We start from the raw sequence: 19,498 nt of genomic DNA on the forward strand, positions 1-19,498 counted from the left end.
TCGATTACGATTCCCCAAAGGTAAACTGCTCACTGCTGTTTGCGGAATCCTGCCGCCTCACACACTGCCAGTCTCCTATCCCTCTCTCCATGTGGCGGGGGAGTAATAGTAAAGTACCCAGGACAAATAGGAAGAAGCATCAGCAAATGATCAGCCAATCGAGCACAATATACGTAAATGAGTGAATACCTCTTCAACAATGGTTGGACCTCTGCTTTTTCCTTTAAACAAATAGCAAAGTTCAGGGAGGTATATACTCCATGGAAGTCACCCGGAGAAAAACTAAAATCCATAAAGTCTTGAAACCGGATCCTGTTTTAGATCTTGTAATGTGATACAATGCATACAAGGCTATGGGCCAAGTGCTGTAATAGTTAGGTAGTTGCTTTTGCACACGATGGGCCAAAGGTCCCTTTTCTGTGCTATAGATCTCTAAGACTCTATGGATGATGTTGAGCTTCTTGAGTGTAGTTGGAGCTGCACCCATTCTGGCAAATGGGGAGTATTCCATCACACTCCTGACTTGCACCTTGCAGATGCTGCACAGGCTTTGGGGAGTCAGGAGGTGAGTTACTCACTGTAGGAGTCCTAGCCTGTGGCCTGCTCTTGTAGCCGCTGTGTCTATATGGTTGGCCCATTTCAATTTCTGGTTAATGGTAACTCCCAGGATGCTGATAGTGAGGGATTTGATCATTCCACTGAATAGCAAGAGGTAATGGTTAAATTCTTTCTTGCGGGAGATGGTCATTGCCTGGGTCTGTGTGGTGTGAATGTTAATTGTTACTTATCAGTCCAAGCTTGAATGTTGTCCATGTTTTGCTGCATAGAGACATGGAATGTTTCAGTATCTGAGGAGTTACAAAAGATGTTGAGTATTGTGCAATTATCAGCGAACATCCCGACTTATGACTTCATGTTAGAGGGAAAGTCCTTGATGAAGCAGCTGAAGATGATTGGGCCTAGGACACTCCCCTAAGGAATTCCTGCAAAGATGAACTCAAACCGAGATGAATGATCTCCAGGCACATCCACTTTCCTTTATGTAAGGTATGACTCCAACTAGCACAGAGTCTTCTCCTTGATTCCCATTGTCTATAGTTTCTCCAGGGATCCTCGTTGTCACACTCGGCCATGTACTGCCTTTGTAGTTCAACTCTTTTGCCCCTGTTTGGATCAATGTTGCATTAAGGTCAGAAGCCAAATGGCCCTAGAAGAAAACATATGCTGAGAACTAAAACCATGCTCAGGGGATAAACCTTTGGTTATTCATACCACTGCATGTTATATTTATGGGGAGGTGCTGGTGTTGGACTGGGGTGGACAAAGTCAGAAGTCACACGACACCAGGTTATAGTACAACAGGTTTATTTGAAATCAAAAGCTTTTGGAGCACAAACTTTCAAGTGACCCACTTCACCTGACAAAGGAGCAGCGCTCCGAAAGCTTGTGATTTCAAATAAACCTGTTGGACTACAACCTGGTGTCGTACTTTATTTATGCTTCCATCTCAGAGGTAAAATGGAGAAATGCAAGGGCTTCAAAAATTCATTAGTACCTTCTTTGTCTCACAGCCTGGTATATTACCCCGTTCATAACTGGGGTGTCTTCTGCAATCTTCAACTGCATCACTTATTATTTCAGCTCCTTTTCTTTCATGCTGTATGTCTGTGGCCGCTAGATGGCGTTTGTGTGTTTCGGATCAGGGTTGTAAGCATGTAGAGTTAGCCTATGTTACCACTGAAATAGAGTATAGGTTCTTTCAACTACTCAAACATTGTAACAGTGTAATTATAACTTGTCTGACTTTGAACATTAATAAAGCAAGAACTTGTATCTGTACGTTGTTTTTCAGGACATCAGACATCACAAAGCGTTTGCAGCCAATGAGTTATTATGAACTGTAGCCAACTGCACCCAGCAAGCTCCGAAAGCAACAATCAGATTTATCAGCTACGTTGTGATGTGCACAAAGGATAAACATGGACCAGGACACTCTGTTCTTCTTCCAATGATGTCAGGATCTTCTACATCCACCTAAGAATGTAGACAGTCTTATTTTAATGGTCCATCTAAAAGGCAGCACCTCTGATAAGAACATCAGAACTAGGAGCAAAAGCAGCCCATTCAGCCCCTCAACCCTGCTCCACCGTTTGATATGATCATGGCCGAACTCAACTCAGTCTCAATTCCACTTTCCTGCCTGTTGTCCACAACCCTTCAACCCATTACTCACTAAAAACCCAGCTCCTCCTTAAATTTACTCAAAGTCTCAGTATCCATCTCACTCTGAGGTAGATTCACGAACCTTTGAAAAAAATAATTTATCCTCATCTGCTAATCTGCTACCCCCAGGCCTAAAAATATGACCTCTCATTCCAGATTGGCCGACAAGAGGAAACATCCACTCTACAATAGTGACTTCAACGTAGTGTCAACATGCAATATGTCCTCAGGTCTCTGTGATAGGTAATGAATACATAGAGCTTGAGCTCATCCGCCCAATAGGTTTCACCCTCCAGTCGAAGAACTGATGAGGAAACAGCGGGCAGTTCTCTAAGAGAGGCCAACACTATACAGGTACTGAAGCAGGAAGAGTTGAGCAAACTCCAGCATTTGGGAGGTTTGCAGGGCATCTCCCACTAAGAGCTGCCAATCAATCAGAAGTGGCAGTTCATCAGTGCCACTGGGAGCAGTGGTACCTATTGGCAATGCAACCACCAGAGGCCTATAACTACCAACGAACTCCAGGCCAAAGATGAGCATGTGCGAGGTGGGGATCATGGGAGGGATGTTTCAAGAGGAACAAAGAAAATGATAAGAGGAGTTTGTGCTCCAGTATCCTTCCCCCTGCTCTCTGATTACCACCAACTATCCCTCCCCTTCCACCTCAAGCATATCTGACAGGGTTGTTTTCAGGAGGCCTGGGAAAGCCATGTGGTTTCCATTTAATCGCAGGGCCGAGACAGAACTACAGTGGGCTCAGGAACAATGTGTTAATTTGCTCATTAATGAGCTAACTGACATCCTAGAACCGGTGGCTGTGAATCCCACATCAGTTTCTTCTATCTTCTGACTCAATGTGAAAACTGGCAGGAATTGATGCACAGCCTCCCGCTATTTAATGTAAGGCATGTCCCCTTAATGCCACCAACATTATACAATAGAGTATAAAGTTGATGGATTCTCCACATCAGATTTCAGAGACCTGAATGCTTGAGTGGCCCAGCCAGAGGCAACTTTAATGGCAGATATCCTTACAACGCTAACCAGTTTGAAAAGGGCCCATCACAACACACAACCACTGGATGAGTTGAACCCCACTGAGACAGCATGATTGCTTTTATTGCATGAAAATTCTCCACTGATTTAAAGATGAGCAGGCTTTCCATCAGTTGGAGACAAGGGAAAAGATGATAATGAAAAATACATAGGTTGCAATATGGAAACAGGCCACTCCTCTATCCAGGCTGCTCTGGTAAGAGGCAGAAGGTTGAGAGGAATTGTAAAGAAAGATTTTTTCACCCAGAGGGTGGTGGAATCTGAAACTCACTGCCTATAAGGACAGTAGAGGGAGAAACCCTCCTAACATTTAAGATGTATTTAGATGGGCACTTGACATGCCAAGGTATACAAGGTTATGGGCAAAGTGCTGGACTTTGGGATTAGAATAGTTAGATTGTTGTTTTTGACCAAAGCAGACACAATGGGCCGAAGGGCCTTTTTCTGTGCTGTAGATCCCTATGGCTCTATGACTCCTGTACAGTTATGATACTGGCATTAATCCGACTCAGCAAAAAATTACTCATGTCCAATTCACAAATTTATACCACATCAGTCAACTTCAAATCATTAACCGTGTTGGAAGATCAATAGTGGCGCATACTCCACAATAACGTGCTCACTAACGCTCAACTCCAGTTCTCAAACATGGTCAAGAAGAGCTCAATTGTAGAGATGAGGTGATTATGGCTCCGCTGACCATCAAGGCACCACTTGACCAAGCGAGGCACCAAGCAGCCTCAGTAAAACTGAAGACAATGGCAATCAGGGAGAAATCTCTCAGCTGGCCAAGACCTACCCTGGAGGAAAATGGTTGCAGCTGGTGGAAGCCAATCATCTCAGCCCCAAGATTTCACTGTGGGATTGCCTCTTTAGCCCAACCATCCTCAGCTGCTTCAGTCATAACCTTCTTTACACCTGATGACTGCAGTCTTCATTTTCATTTGCAACTCCTCGGGTAATGAAGTAGCCTATGCCTGCATGCAGCATGGCCTAATATTCAAACCAGGACTGATAAGTGGCAACAACCACCTAAGTGCCAGGCAGTGGCCACATACAACAAGAAAGAATATAACCATTTCTCTTGCTATTCAACAGCATTACCACTGCTGAATCCTCCACACCATCAATATCCTGGGAGATTCTGCTGATCAGAAAATTACTTGACCCAGCCACATAAATGCTATGGCTACAATAGCAAGTCAGAGGCCGAGAATTCTGAAGTAAGTAACTCGCAACTCCTCAAAGTCTCTCTACCATCTACAAAGCACAAGTCAGGAGTGTAATGTAATAATCCCCACTTCCCTGGAAGGGCACAGCATCAACAACACTCAAGGGGTTTGACTCCATCCAGGACAAAGTGGTCTGCTTAATTTAACATCTCATCTGCCACTAAATATTCACTCCTTTGACTACTGCTGTGTCCCATCCAGCAGATGCCCTACAACTCTTTAAGTTTCCCTTGACAGTACCTTTAGAACTCAAGACCACTAGCACCTGAGGCTGCAGGTGCGTGGAAATATCACCAGTTGCAAGTTCCTCTCCAAGCCACATACCCTCCTGACTTAGAACTACATTGCAATTCCTTCTCTGCCATTGGGTCCAATTCCTAGAACTCTTTTGCTAAGAACACCGTGGGTGCACTGGCACCAGATGCACTGCAGCAGTTCAAGATGATGACTCACCATTACCCTCTTAAGGGTAGGAAAGTGTGAGCAATACATGCTGACCTTGCCACTTATGCCCATATCCCACAAATAATATTAATACAGAGACCCAGGTAGTGATCTGGGGACCTGGGTTTGAATCCCACCACGGAAGATGGTGGAATTTGAATTCAATAAATATCTGGATTTAAGAGTCCATCCATTGCCGATTGTCAGGAAAAACCCATCTGGTTCGCTACTGTCCTTTGGGGAAGGAATCTGCCATTCTTACTTGTCTGGCCTACATGTGACTCCAGACGCACAGCAATGTGGTTGACTCTTAACTGCCCTCTGGGCAATTAGGGATGGGCAATACATGTTGGCTTGCCAGCAACACCCTCATCCGTGAATGAATTTTAAAAAAAAGTATTCAGCTCAACTAGTCCATCTTGGCATTTACCCTTCTTGTGAGCAGAAAGTACTATTCACATTTATTCACCCTGTTTCTTGATCCACTGGTCCAATGTAATCTTAAATGTTGACATAGTTTCTGCCTTAACCATTTACCTTGGAAGTGAATGCCACAACTTCACACTCTACGTTCTCTGTTCTAAATCGCTCACATTTAATCTTGCATCTACAATGTCTTGCTCTTGACCCCTCAAGATAACTTGTACTCAGTCCAGGGAATAAGTGCTGTGTTGATATTCCTGCGCAAGTAAACACTGGGATGATTTAAACACTTGGGCTATCAAATTTCCTCAGCCATCCCTGTGATCACACCGTGTATTTCAAAAAAATCAAAAAATAAACTTGCTTTTGCCAGTTTTTTTTCCACTGGCCCCTCCAGGCACCAGATTCCACACTGTTTACCACAGAACATGCTCACATTGACAGAATGGAGTAACTTCAGTACCGCAACAACAAATGGCATATTTGTCACCTAGCAATAAGAGACAGGCCATGGTTGGTATGTATAATTTCAGAACAATTATTGCTCTAAATTTTCTATACACTTAATTTCCAAAGCCAATTTATCTTGCGAACAGCAGACTAACACTTGCTAAATTCAGGCCAGCAACTTCAAATCACAAGTTTAAATTGCCCTTGAGCTATATTCACAACTTCCTCCCCATGATTCCCTTCCAGTGACAATGAGGGTAAATCTGTGCTGAACTGCCACAGTGGAGTAAATTATTCCTCCACTGGATAAGATCCTGAGTTCTGAGCTGGGTTGAACAAAGTAACAAAATAAATTGGACACAAGAGTGACTTTTTTGTGTATCAAAGAATATTCGGTCAAAATCAAAATTAATGATTATGAGACACCAAGAATGAATGGAAAATGTGCACATTAACAGCATACTGCTTTCATGCACTCACAAAGCAAATTAAGGCTCCTTTTTTGAACAAAAAAAACACATTTCCTGTAATCCGTTTCCTTTATTCCAAATTAACTGATCTTGTAGCACTCCATATTTGCTCCCCATGAAAAGGAGTTTCTGTGAACAGTAGCATGTCTCTTCTTACATAGAACATCCCTGATTTTAATTGAATAACCAACAGCAGTCATGTGTTCTACCACCAAGGCCCCAAACTCTGTAATTTCCCCCTAAAACTTGCAGCCTTGCTTTCATCCTTGAAGATGCTCTTTAAAACTTAACTCTTTGCCCACATTTTGGTCACCAAATATTTCCTTAGCGTCAAATTTTGTTTGACAGTGCTCCACTGAAGTGTGCCTTGGGACAGTTTACTATGTTAAAGGAGCTATACAAATGCACGTTGTTGCTGTTATTTTATGTTGAATGGGACATAGTGTGCCTCAAAGTCAGCAAATTATCCTTTTATCAGCCAAGGAAGTGATGTCGATTGTTTGCCATTCTTTCCATATCTTTCTGATAGATGGAAAATCAAAAATGTCAATTAACCACATATTTCACATTGAAGTCTAAAATAAGTAATTACCAAACATAAGACTATCGTGGATTAAAGATCAGACTAGCAACAATATCTATGTTACACATTAAATGGCTTTTTAACTAAACTGACAAATCATTTCCAGAATCCTGAAATCCTTTTACAGAGTTCACAGATGAGTTTACAACACTGTGTGTCTTTCCACTCAGTTACCTCACCAACCTGATCTTGCAACTTGCTCAGTCTGACTAAAATCGAGAACTCAACAATTGCCTCTTTTCCAACTGTTTGGCTGCATTCCCTGAAGTTTCATCACATGACGTCCAGTCTCCAACCACCTACCCCCAAACTCCCACCATCAAACGTTTGGTGTGTTCATTTTGGTACCTCCCCAGTCGAGTTAGAAATCAAGTAAGTGCTAAAGAAGCAATAAAATGAACTGTGGAGGGGAGGATTCAGCTGAAACAAAATTTAGAAAATGCACAAGAAAGGACAAAACAATAGAACAATCCAACAATATGGATAATATAATAAGAAGGGATAAACCATTTATCAAATTTATAAATCAATGGGCAAAAGGGAGCAAGGAACTTAAAGCTATCTAATGGAACTAACAAGTCCTACATTCTAGCATCGTAAAAGAAGTGCTGCAGAGAAAGTAGGTACATGGGCTTCCAAAGTTCCCAAGATTCTGGAAGGGTCCTGGTAGATTACAAAGGTTGCAACATCCCATTCATGAAAGAGGGACACAGAAATTAGCAAAACAGAACAGCCTGATAGCTATTTTTGGGTAATCCATTATTTTCCATGTATTCCCAGAAAGGGAAAGGCAGCAAAGGAACAAACTGAAAGATATGTGCGAGCCCGCGATGACAGGCCATGGCGAGCAGTGTCGTAGTGTTGGGATTGTCAGAATCAGGACGGAATTGGGGAAGAAACACAGGGAAAGGATTACCTTATAGGGTTTGGGAGGGAATAAGAGCCTGGGGAGAACAGAAACACATCCAATGTGTACAGTAAGGAGAAACTGCCCCTAGACCCTTGCCCAGCCACCAGTCTGCTAGCTTTCAATTGGCAGGGTAAACACTTGGTGCAGGCCTTCACTTTGTGAGGCAAATTTCAACGGTGACGGGAGTACTCCCTCAAGCGGTCATTAATTCTAGCCTTCATCCAGCACCATTGTTGCATTTCTTTTTCTGGGGTTTGATAGCGGATCTCACTCTCATAATAAAATTCAACCCAAAATGTCTTCAAAGAAATGCAACCAAGAGAGTGGGCTAAAATTTGGTAGGTGGAGTATATAATGAGAAAATGTGAGGCAACACACTTTGGTACAAAAAACTTAAAATCATATTATTTAAGGAGAATGTCGCAGTACAGACAGATCTGGATGACCTCACACATCAATCAGGAAAGATTTTCATGCACATACAGCAAGCAACCAGGAAGGCAAATGGATTGCAAGCAGGATGGAGTATACAAGAAGCCAAGTACTAATACATTTGTATAGGGAGTTGGTGAACCACACCTCGAGTACTGTGTGCAGTTTTGGTCTTCATATTTAAGTAGGATATTAGGAAGATGTGTTACCTGAATTATTAATTTTCAAATTTCATTGCCCAGACATAAATCTATATCTTGGAATTACTGTAAAGAACATTTTTCAAGCAAAAAAGGCTGCTACAGCAGGGGAAAAGTTGCATTAGCAAAGAAGGCAAGCTGTTCGGCTGGAATGACGAGTCTGTAGTACTTTCAGAGACTCACACAGCCAAATTATAGGTGTAATAAAGCTACTGGTTCCACTGGCACATTCACTGGTTCCTCTTTCTCCACAGCAACTGCTACTTGTTCACCAAACTCCAATAAATTGGTTTAGTATGATTTCCCTTTATGTAAAACCATGGTGGCTCTGCTTGATTGCCTTGAAATTTTCCATATGCCCTGTTACAACATCTTTATGAATAGTTCCAACATCTTCCTCATGAACAGACATTAAGCTAATTGCTTGTAGTTTCCAGCTTTCTGACTCCCTTTCTTCCGATTGGAAGAGTTACAATCGCTCTTGTCCAATCTAACGGAATCTTCCATTAGAACGCAAGAAAATCAGGAAATTTAAAGCAAATCAGCAACTTTTCCACTAGCCACTTCTTGTCAGACCCAAATCAGTACCTGGAGAAGAACAGGGAAGTTATTCTGGACAATATTTATCCTTCAATTAGCGTCATTAAAACAGACTACTTGGTATTACTTTATGGTTGTTTGTGAGACCTTGCACAAGTTAATAGCCACACTTGAAATCAATAACTGGACTTCAAAGTACTGTACTTCAATAACTGTAAAACCCTTTAGAAAAAACAGGGATAATAAAAGGCACTATGTAAATGCAAGTTATTTCTTTTATCTTAAACATTCCTGAACACAAAACTACTTAAACTTCTTGGGAACACCTAGCTCAGAAAAATCAGCACCACGCAGGCTTGCAGGAAGAAGTCCAGTTAGAGGAATTATGGTTAAGCTATATTCAAGGTGCTCTCTCAGAGTCTCCTGATGCATAACCATGGATGATACTCCCTGAATAAACTGATTTCAGCTTTCTTGGCAGTTCGATTCCCTAGGCTGCAGACAGATAACGTCATTGAGAGATCCTGTTCCTAACTTTTAATCACTGACCCATGCTGGAAGCGTTTATGCGATGTCAGATGCTGTAATTTGTGAGCACTAACTAGCCACATGGCATTCATCATCAATGCTCCCATATGAATTGCATAGTTACCATTTGATAACTGGTACAATGAATTAGTTTATTCAAGAAGAGGCGGGAAGGGTGTAGGGATTAAACAAATAAATTGTACGTTCAATCAATAGTATTTATAGAGTCATACAGCATGGAAACAGACCCTTTGGTCCTACCAGTCCACACCGACCATGTTCCTAAACTAAACTAGTCCAACCTGTCTGCACTTGGCCCATATCCGTCCAAACCTTTCCTATACATGAACTTATCCAAATGTCTTTTAAATGTTATAACTGTAACCGCATTGACCACTTCCTCTGGCAGTTCATTCCACACACAAACAACTCTCTCTGTAAAAAAGATGGCCCGTTTTAAATCTTTCTCCTCTCACCTTAAAAATATGCCCCCTAGTTTTGAACTCCGCTACCCTAGATTACAACAGGTTTTTGTTGATGGAGACATGATGGTCTTGCTACTAACTTCTCCATGACAACCAGGAGATGGCAGAATGCTGTGAATACATCCCTAGGCCTTGCCCATGTGAACTTTCTTTTGACAGTGGTGGATGTCAGGATATCAAGGTGTCCATGTATTCTGCTGTAGAGAAGCAGAACACTTTAGAACATTTAACAGAGCTCCACTGTGGAATTTAAAATTGACTGGTTTTCCAGCATTTGTGGGGCTTGGGTGTGATTGGCAAATGGGAGCTGCTATTTCAACAAGCTAAGTGCCACTTTGACCTCTCTCTTCCTTTTTAATATATTTAAAGAAGCTCTTCTTGTCTGTTTTATCTCAATAACTAGTATGCTCTCAAAGTTTATTTCCTCACTTTCTTTCAGTCATCTTTTGCTGCCTACTAAAACTACCACAGTTCTCTAATTAACCTTGAAGTTTGCCACATTGTATGTTTTTCCTTACAGTGTGATACTATCCGTAACTTCCTTGGTTAACGAAGACTGGTTTTCCCTTTCTTCGAATCCTCTTCTTCACTGGGGTATATGTTTGCTCTAAGTCACAAAACAGTTTCTTAAAAGCCTGCCATTGTCTCTCAACTGTCTTTTCTGCTAAACTCATTTCCCAGTCCACTCTAGCCAACTTAGCCCTCATCCCTATGTAGTTACTCTTATTTAGATTTAGCACAGTTGTTTCGGACTAATGTTTCTCCTCTCAAACTGAATGCCATGTTATGGTCACTGTTCTCAAGGGGATGTCTTATTCCAAGATCATTTACTAAACCTACCTCAGTGCACCCAGCAGATCCAAAATAGCTTGATCACTGGTTGGATGCACAACATATTGTTCCAGGAATCAAATACGTAACATTTTCCTCATGGCTACCTCTGCCAATTTGACTTCCTCAATCTACTTGAAAATTAAAGTCACTCATGATTACAGAACTGCCTTTTTTACATGCCCTTATTATCGCCTGACTTATTCTGTATTCTACACAACAGCTGTTGTTAGGGAGCTTATAGACTATTCCCGCTAGTATCTTTTTCCCCTTGTTATTTCTTACCCCCATAAGAGATTCTACATCAATTGATCATACTTATTCTAACTCTAATACCAGCAAAACTACTTCACCATCCTTCCATCCTGTCCTTTTGAAAAATCACATACCCCTAAATACTTAGGTCACAACTTTAACCTCCTTGTAACCATATCTCTGAAATGGCTATACAATCTTACCAATTAATCATAGAATCCCTGCAGTGCGGAAAGAGGCCATTTGGCCCATAAGGTCTGCACTAAACCTCCGAACAGGATCCCACCCGGACCCAGCTCCCCACCGATCCCCATAATCCCACATTTCCCACTGCTAATCTACCTAATCTGAACACCCTTAGACACAATGGGGTAATTTAGCACAGCCAATCCACCTAACCTGCACATCTTTGGACTGTGGGAGGAAACCGGAGCTCTACAGAGAACGTGCAAATTCCACACAGACATTCACCTAAGGGTAGAATTGAATCCAGGTCCCTGGCACTGTGAGGCAGCAGTGTTAACCATGGAGCCACCATGCCACCCAATAACTTCTACTTGTGCTGTTAATTCATTTGTTTTATTGTGAACACTTCATGTGTTGAATTAAAGGAGCATTGATTTTGCCTTTTTACTATTTTTCTCCCCTTTGACTATGCTTTCTGTTGCATTCTGCTTGTTCCCTCTATTCCTTCCTGTCCCACTCTGGGTGTCATTATCAAAATAACTGCCCTAGAATGTTGCCATGCCTTTTTGTTTAAAAAGCTTAAATATTCCTCATCCTGAGCCTGCACGACACCAACCCTTTAAAATCTTTCCTTTAAGTGCATCTAAATGAGGCACATCAACTACTCCTTGTGATAAAGGGTTCCACGTAAGGGGTATTTAAGAGGTATTTCAGGAAGAATTTCTTCTCTCATGGGTTGCTAACCTTTCAAATTTTCTATCCCAGAGAACAGATTGGCTGCAGGTTTTTGCATATATTCAAGGTTGATTTTTTCTTTATCTACAAGGAGATCTGAAGTTATGGGGATCAATAACAAAGTAGAGCTGAGGTTACAATCAGTTCCTGTTCCTATTTCACATATTCTCAATCTAACCATTTGCTGGTTAAAAACGTTTCTCCCGATCAATGTTAGAATCCTTCTTCCTGCTTTCTACAGGAGGTCAGGGTAGTGATAACATTTAGATGGTAATAATCTGCTTACCCACAAACTTGGCCATACTTCTCCACCAACTCCTGCAGGCCCTCGAAAAAGCCCTGGTTGGAAACAACAGTAATTTCATGAGGATTAAAACTAACAATAATGTAATTGTGCACTTTTAATTAGCATTAAAAACAAGTCTAACCATCACAGAATCGTGATAGTGTGAAAACAAGCCATCCAGACCTCACCGACCCTCTGGAAAGCATCCCACCCAGACCCACCCCGTCCGTGTAACCCTCCATTTGCCATGACCAAACTTCTGGCCTGCACACTGCTGGACATTATGGGCAATTTAGCACGGCCAATCCACCTAACCTGCACATCTTTCGACTATGGGAACAAACCGGAGCACCCAGAGGAAATCCACATAAATATGAAGAGAACGTGTAAACTCCACACAGACGTCACCTGAGGCTGGAACTGAACACAGGTCCCCAGTGCTGTGAGGCAGCAATGCTAACCACTGAGTCACCATGCCACATTATGTTAGTGATTTCCCCAGTAATTCTGTTTGTAAAGGGTAAATGAATCATACAAAGCAGGGGGTCCAGACTCAAACTTGAGACTAGGACTAGAAGCCCTCACAATAAGTTCTGGACAACGGTGATTATTATTCCTAAATTCTCTTCAGCCATTCCATTTTGGGCTTCTATCAATTTCAAGACAGTAACGACTCTCTTTTGCGAGCTATTGAAAAAACAAAAACAAATTAAAATCATACAGGAGGAATCATGGCACCAAATGCAATCAAAGATCAGTTTTGGGAGTTGGGACAGTCAAAAGTCCTGTCTTGGATATAATAAATTCAGTATATAGAATCTCTCACATTCAGTTAACAACTAGAAATAGCGGCACAGTAGGGCACTTAAGTCAGAGCTTGTCCACTCTGCATGCTCTTCTTCTTTTCTTCTCATTATTTCCTGTTAGTGTTTTTTCCCTCCTCTCCCGGCCTTCGATGACTCCTGGCCTCCAACAATGATTCCCAGCCTCCAGACGACAACTCCTGGCCTCCAGCAACAACTCCCAGTCTGGCTTAGCGGTCTCCCGTGGCGACCACCCAGTCTGGTGTGGTGTTCTCTTGGCCCAGCGTGGCGTCCTCAGCCCAGCATACCAATCTGAAGCAATGTCCCAGCCTCATGATCCTCAAGGTGAAGCCCAGCACGGTCTGGAGCCAGGGCCTGGTGCGGACTGTAGGCTAGGTGCTAGCATGGTCTGGGTTGGAAGACCGCTGTTCTGGGCTTTTATTTCTGCAAAGCTGGTCATTTTGTTTCTCTATTTTCCAAGATCTTGCAACTAAAGAAGCTGTGCCTAGGTACCTTTTGCCTAAGATGGCGCTGTAAGTGCTCATTGAGTATATGTGACAATAAAGCTAATTCATTAATTCATTTGAAAGGTTTCTGGAAAGAAAAGAAATATTTGCACTTATATAGCACTTTTCATGACCAAAGGACATCCTAAAGCATTTTGAAGTGGAATCATGTTTGAAAATGTGGCTATCAATTTACAGAACGAGCTTTCACAAACAGCAATGTACTAATGCTCAGAGAATCTGTTTTTGTGCTGTGTGACATGAGGACTAAGTATTGGTTAGAACCCTGGGGCGAACACCGCTCCACTTCTTCAAAGTAGCATACTGGGATTTTCATTTTTTACAACAAGGTTTTGATTTAACATCTCATCTGAAATTCAGCACTAGCAACAGTCAAGCAGATCACTGGAACCTTAATCAAACAGGGATGGAGACAAAGGAACAAATAACTATATGTCAAACAGCTTAACATCTGTGATTAAAGAGTTAGGATCCATCACAAAGAACATAATAGCAGATTGTAATCATAAAAATATATAGTATAGTCAAAGAAAGTCAGCATGGTTTCGTGAAGTTACAATTGTGCCTGACAAATTTTTAAAATTCTTTCAGGAGGTAACAAGTAGGATAAAGGGAAAATAGTAGATACAATATATTTGGATTTCCCAAAAGGCTTTGGATAAGATACTGCACATAAGTTGGGTGTAGTATAATACCATGGAAAGAGGATTGGCTAACTAAAGGCAGATAGAGAGTTAAAGGGTCATTTCCAGGATGGCAACCTGTAACTGCAGTGCCACGAGGATCAGTGCTGGGGCCACAATTGTTACAATGATAGAAGTGAATGTACTATAGCCAAGTTTGCAGAAGACAGAAATATAGGTGGGAAGGCAAGTGGTGAGGATGACACAAGGAGTTTATAGAGGGCTTTAGACAGTTAAATGTGGCAGCAAAAACTTGGCAGATTGAACATAACGTGGGAAAATATCAGGTTATGCACTTAGACAGAAAGAATCGAGGTGTTGAACATTCTCTAAATGGAGAAAGGCTGCGGAAAGCTTCAGTATACATGGATTTGGAGGTCCTCATCTATAAATCACAGAGGCTACCTTATTGAAACATATAACCCTCTTCAGAGTTTGACAACGTCGATGTGGAGAGATTAATTCCCCTTATGGGAGAGCCTATGACCAGATGGCATAATCTTAGAGTAGGTGGTTGCCCATTTAAGACCAAGATGAGGAGGAATTGATTCTCTCAGAGGGTTCTGAATCTGTGGAATTCTTAACCACAGAGGGCTGTCCAGGCTGGATCATTAAGTAGATTCAAGGCTTAGATAGAGAGATTTTTAACGAGGAAAAGGCAGGATGGAAGCACAGATCAGTCATTATCTTCTGATTTGATCTGATTTATTATCACATGCATTTTGTCACAAAATACAATGAAGTGTTGTATAGTGTTGCCACTCACCAGCGCCACCTTAAAACACAGAAAAATAAACCAAAGCATAGAATATAAAGGCAGAAAACCAATGAAATAAAGAAAATGTCTCCAACTTTACAGTGCTTCTTGTTAAGTGCTCCATTATGGGCCATGGACCTGGTGACCAGGCACAAGACCCCTTCACTGCGCTGCCAGCACTGGAATGAAAGTCGCCACTTTTTGGCACCACCTTGTCTCTACCAATGCCCTTGCCACTACGAGTTCTTGCTGGATCTCATCAATGCAGGCGCTACCAATGCTGCTGGGTACCCCACTGCCACCATGAGTGTGCTTCAGGCCTGCTTTGCTGATGCAGCCGCTGGGTCTTGTACCAGGCCCAAACCCGCCTCAGCCACTTCCTCCATCAACCTGCGCTAGACACAGATGCTGCCAGGAACCCAAACTCACCTCCGACGATGCCACCAACATGAGTCCACACTGAGCCCACACACTGCCACCCACAATGACGCCATTGCCGTGACCAAATTCTTCAACAAGAGGTAAGTAAAATAAAAGAGAGGAACAGAAAACAAGAGAAAAGGGAGAAATAAAAGATAAAAGCAATAAAAAGAAAAGCAGACAAGCCCTGGGTTCAGAAGCCCACTCGGTCACCATCTTCTATCCGTCTGGAAGACTCAGTAAATGGTGGAACAAGCTTAATGGTTGGAATAGCCTACTCCTGCTCCCACACCTTACGGTTTTACGCACTTGTATGTCAGTCTATATTTTATGTTACATTGTCTGGAATTTGACTTATACTTGTGACCTTCAAGCTCAGGGCCAAGTGTGCTGCATAGACGTGGCGGAAAACAAGGTCAATATCAGAAGTGTATACCTATAGTAGCTAAAACAGAGGCAACTAAGCTTTGTGCACGACTTGTGAAATGAGAAGCAACTTAGCATTGTTTTTAATCACACATGGATTGTGGGCATCGCTGGCTAGACAAACATTTATTGATCATTTCTAATACTTAAGAGTCAACCACTTTGCTGTTCGTCTAGAGTCACACCTAGGCCAGACTAGGGAAGGAAGACAGATTTCCTTTCCTAAAAAGCATTAGTGAATCAGATGATTTTTACAACAATCGACAGTAGTCGCTACTTATTTTTCTGAATTTTATTGAACTCAAATTTCATCATCAGCCAAGGCGAGAATTGTCCCCAAAACGTTAGCGTGGGGTTCTAGACTACTCATCCAGCGACACTACCATTATACCATTACCATTGACATTACCATTACATCTTCTTCGTAAGAGCAGCCGAGTCCATCTGCAATGGTCTTTTGGCTAGAGGTGGTGGAGCCAGGGTGCAGCTCTGAAGAGAGTTAAAACCAAGAAGTTGGTCCATAAAGTCATTTCACTGAGATGGGAGCATAGTTTGCTGCGGTCAGGTGAAAGGAATTACACCATTTGGTGAAGGAAAGGACATTGAACTCTGATGACATTGAAATATTACGGAGCATTTAGAGACAGGAAAGGTTTTGAGGCTATAGATCTCACAAAGGATAATGACACAGCAGTGAGAGAGAGAGATGAAGGTGAAAGGTGGGATCAATGTGCGTCATATGAATGTCAGGTTTAATCCAGTGTGGATAAACTGGTTTTAGATCAGTGATGTTTTTGTGCTGACTCAACCAAATGCAAATCCTCTAATTTCTTTCATAGAGCAGACACAGAGAACAATCAGGATAAAATAACTGCCCAGCAAATAAAACTGGATTCAGTTGTGGCTGTATTAAAGGCAAGAGGTGTACAGAAATGATGTACAGAGTTTAATCTGGACAATGCGAGGTGATGCATTTTGGAAGGTTTAATGCAGGAAGGAAATATACAGTAAATAGCAGGGCCCTCAGAAACGTTAATAGGCAGAGTGACGTAGGTGTACAGGTCCACAGTTCCCAAGTTAAACGCCAACTTAATTCTAGAGGTGATTAACATGCCCATGAAATAACCCCAGATATGGTCCAGACCTAGTATCGGAAATAAACCACTCCAGATGATCTGAGACAACAAGGTGCAGGGCTGGATGAACACAGCAGGCCAAGCAGCATCATAGGAGCAGAAAGGCTGACGTTTCGGGCCTAGACCTTGGCCTGCTGTGTTCTTCCAGCCCTGCACCTTGTTGTCTCGGATTCTCCAGCATCTGCAGTTCCTACTATCTCCACTCCAGATGATCTTCCTGCTTTACATATGGTGTGTTTTTGTTGAGACAATCTCAAACAGGAGATACCTTGGACCAAAAATGCAAAATAGAAGGGCATAAAAAGTTGCAGAACCTGAGACACGTTAGTAGATCACTGTTATCTTCAGGTGTAAACATCTTCTGTGCATCTTCTATTTTCGTGGGATCAGTTCTCATCCTGGTTGATAAGTCAATTGAATCAAAGGCATTGATTTGGCTCATGTCAATTTGATACTTTCTACTGTTGAAAACAAGACCTTGGTTCCTGTCACTGTCATGAGCTGACTGTTGCGGTGCGTGTCATGTTCATATTTAGCTTTTTTGGAGTGCTGCTCTGTCACCTGCAAAAAAGAGACAACGTAACAGACTCTTAATGATATAGTCCGCATGTTTTTGGGATATATCCTGGCTGATGGATAATTCAAATGGTAATCAGAGAAAACAAAATTATCAAAAGGTGTTCAAAAACTTTTCAGTATCTTTAACTCCAGGGAAAGATGTATAGACTAATGTCCATTCTTGCCACTGAGCTTTGAAAAACGACTGGCACCTGAAAATTTGCAAATAAGCTCTTCCAGGATAGGAATCTTATGTGGGCATCTTTTTTGTGCATTATTTAGTTACCTTGGATCTAAAACATACATATACAGTGACATAGAGGTCTACAGGAAAAGGCCCTTCAGCCCATCACATCTGTGCTGGTCCAAAACCACCAACTAACTAGTCTAATTCCATTTTCCAGCACTTGGTCCATACCCTAAATACTTTATAAATTTTATGAGGCTTTCTACCTCTACCACCTTTAGACACAGGGAGTTCTAGTTTCAACGGGTGCCTCCACGCTGCCTCATCTTCTCCACGGCAACAATAGATAGCAGAACAGGAGTGAGTGTATGATGAGGACACTGTGCTGGTTCGAGAACTAAGTAGGTCATTGCAGTGTTATGCGAATGTTGCACGTTATCAGTAAGTAAGGCTCACTGTGTAAATAAATCATTCTATTATCATGTGAGAATTGATTTTATTAATATTGCACTGAAAAGCAGCAGAAGTATACATGAAACACATTAGCTTCTCTACAACAACAGTTGAATATGTAGGCAGCAGTCCAACTATCCATAATAGTTAGATTATATTGATGAGATTCATGGTTGTATTTCCTGTACAAGCTTGCTTCTTACCTAGTTACATGGTTAGTCCCTCAGGCCTTCAAAATCATCAGTTGAACCTTTGCTGAATCAGTGTACCCAGAAATAAGGGCTTCCTGGAAAGACCTTGTTGTGACACCATGAGCTTGGTCACATCCCTGGTCATCAGAAGCATCTTATGAAGTAGGTTGTTCTCCTGGACATGCTTTTCCATATTCTCTCCCAAGTCCTGCTTGTTATCCTCCTCGGACAACACCACACTTTATTCCATCTCCAACTCCACCTCTTCCAAGGTCACTCGTTGTGGTGGATCATGTTAGAAAACATATAGCAGGCCAGAAAAGAGAGAGACCCTGGCATATGTGGTACTGCAGGATGCCACAATAGTGGTCCAGATAGCCAAAGTGCATTTTTGGCTAGCAAGGGGACTGTGAACTCAGGACTCTGATCAGCAAACATTCTAATGTCCTTGTGCCATTGTTCACAGTGTTAATAGATGGGTGAAGAGCCATCTCTTCACATGATAGCCATTGTCCCCTTGAATTCATCAAGCCTGAAGCCCTGCTGGTGAGGTGGAAGAGCCACTGAAGAGCAGATTGGCAAAGAATGAAAGCATCATGGTAGGGAATGAAGGAAGTTCTTCTTGTGGTCACTGACCAGTGGCACATTCAGGCCTTTGTTTTGGTCTAACTCTCCAGTCTGTCTCTACATGACATGACAGCACATGTGTACTGTGAATTATTCACTGGACTTGGGAAATATAATGGTTGCAGTGAAATAATGCCGTCAGAACTTCGAAGGTCCTGCCTGTGGGAAATTTAGTGTATTCTCAGCCATGCTGATGAGGGTATCTATGCCCAAGATGAGGCAGTGATGAGCAACCAACCATGAGATCTGCAGTCAACAGCTAAGCCTTGAAATGACCTAGTAGCAAAGAAATTCTGGACCAAAGTGACCTGGAGTGTTTCTGTCAGTGTTTTGCTATGGTTTGAGTGAGGTGCGAGCTACTCATTGACAAGGAAACAAATGTCCAAGACAATCTGCCTGAGAGCAGCAGTCACCTTTTGCACTGGTTTTCTGACTTGCCCAAATAGCTTTGTATGTTTTGG

The 19,498-nt window shown here is 42.1% G+C and overlaps 1 protein-coding gene across 6 annotated transcripts in view; it reads right to left on the bottom strand.

Annotated features, from left to right (window-relative positions):
- Window positions 1–1,874: 1,874 nt before the first annotated feature.
- LOC109934949 (thromboxane-A synthase-like) overlaps window positions 1,875–19,498 on the bottom strand; it is a 110,020-nt gene continuing 92,396 nt past the window's right edge. The window contains exons 4-6 of one of the 6 annotated variants that reach the window (XR_007264072.1): window positions 17,336–17,582; window positions 12,270–12,322; window positions 1,875–2,034 (exon numbers count right to left, since the gene is read on the bottom strand). Coding sequence is in view for 3 of the 6 variants with exons in the window: in XM_048607563.1 (XP_048463520.1) it covers window positions 17,460–17,582 (123 nt within the window). In the remaining 3 variants the exon portion in view is untranslated. Of the gene's footprint in view, window positions 2,035–6,353; window positions 9,012–12,269; window positions 12,323–17,147; window positions 17,583–19,498 lie in introns of those variants that run through there. The other 5 variants (XR_007264071.1, XM_048607564.1, XM_048607565.1 and 2 more) reach the window with 5 other exon arrangements.

Source organism: Rhincodon typus, chromosome 18, assembly GCF_021869965.1.
Source record: "Rhincodon typus isolate 14 chromosome 18, sRhiTyp1.1, whole genome shotgun sequence".
Lineage (NCBI taxonomy): Eukaryota > Metazoa > Chordata > Chondrichthyes > Orectolobiformes > Rhincodontidae > Rhincodon > Rhincodon typus.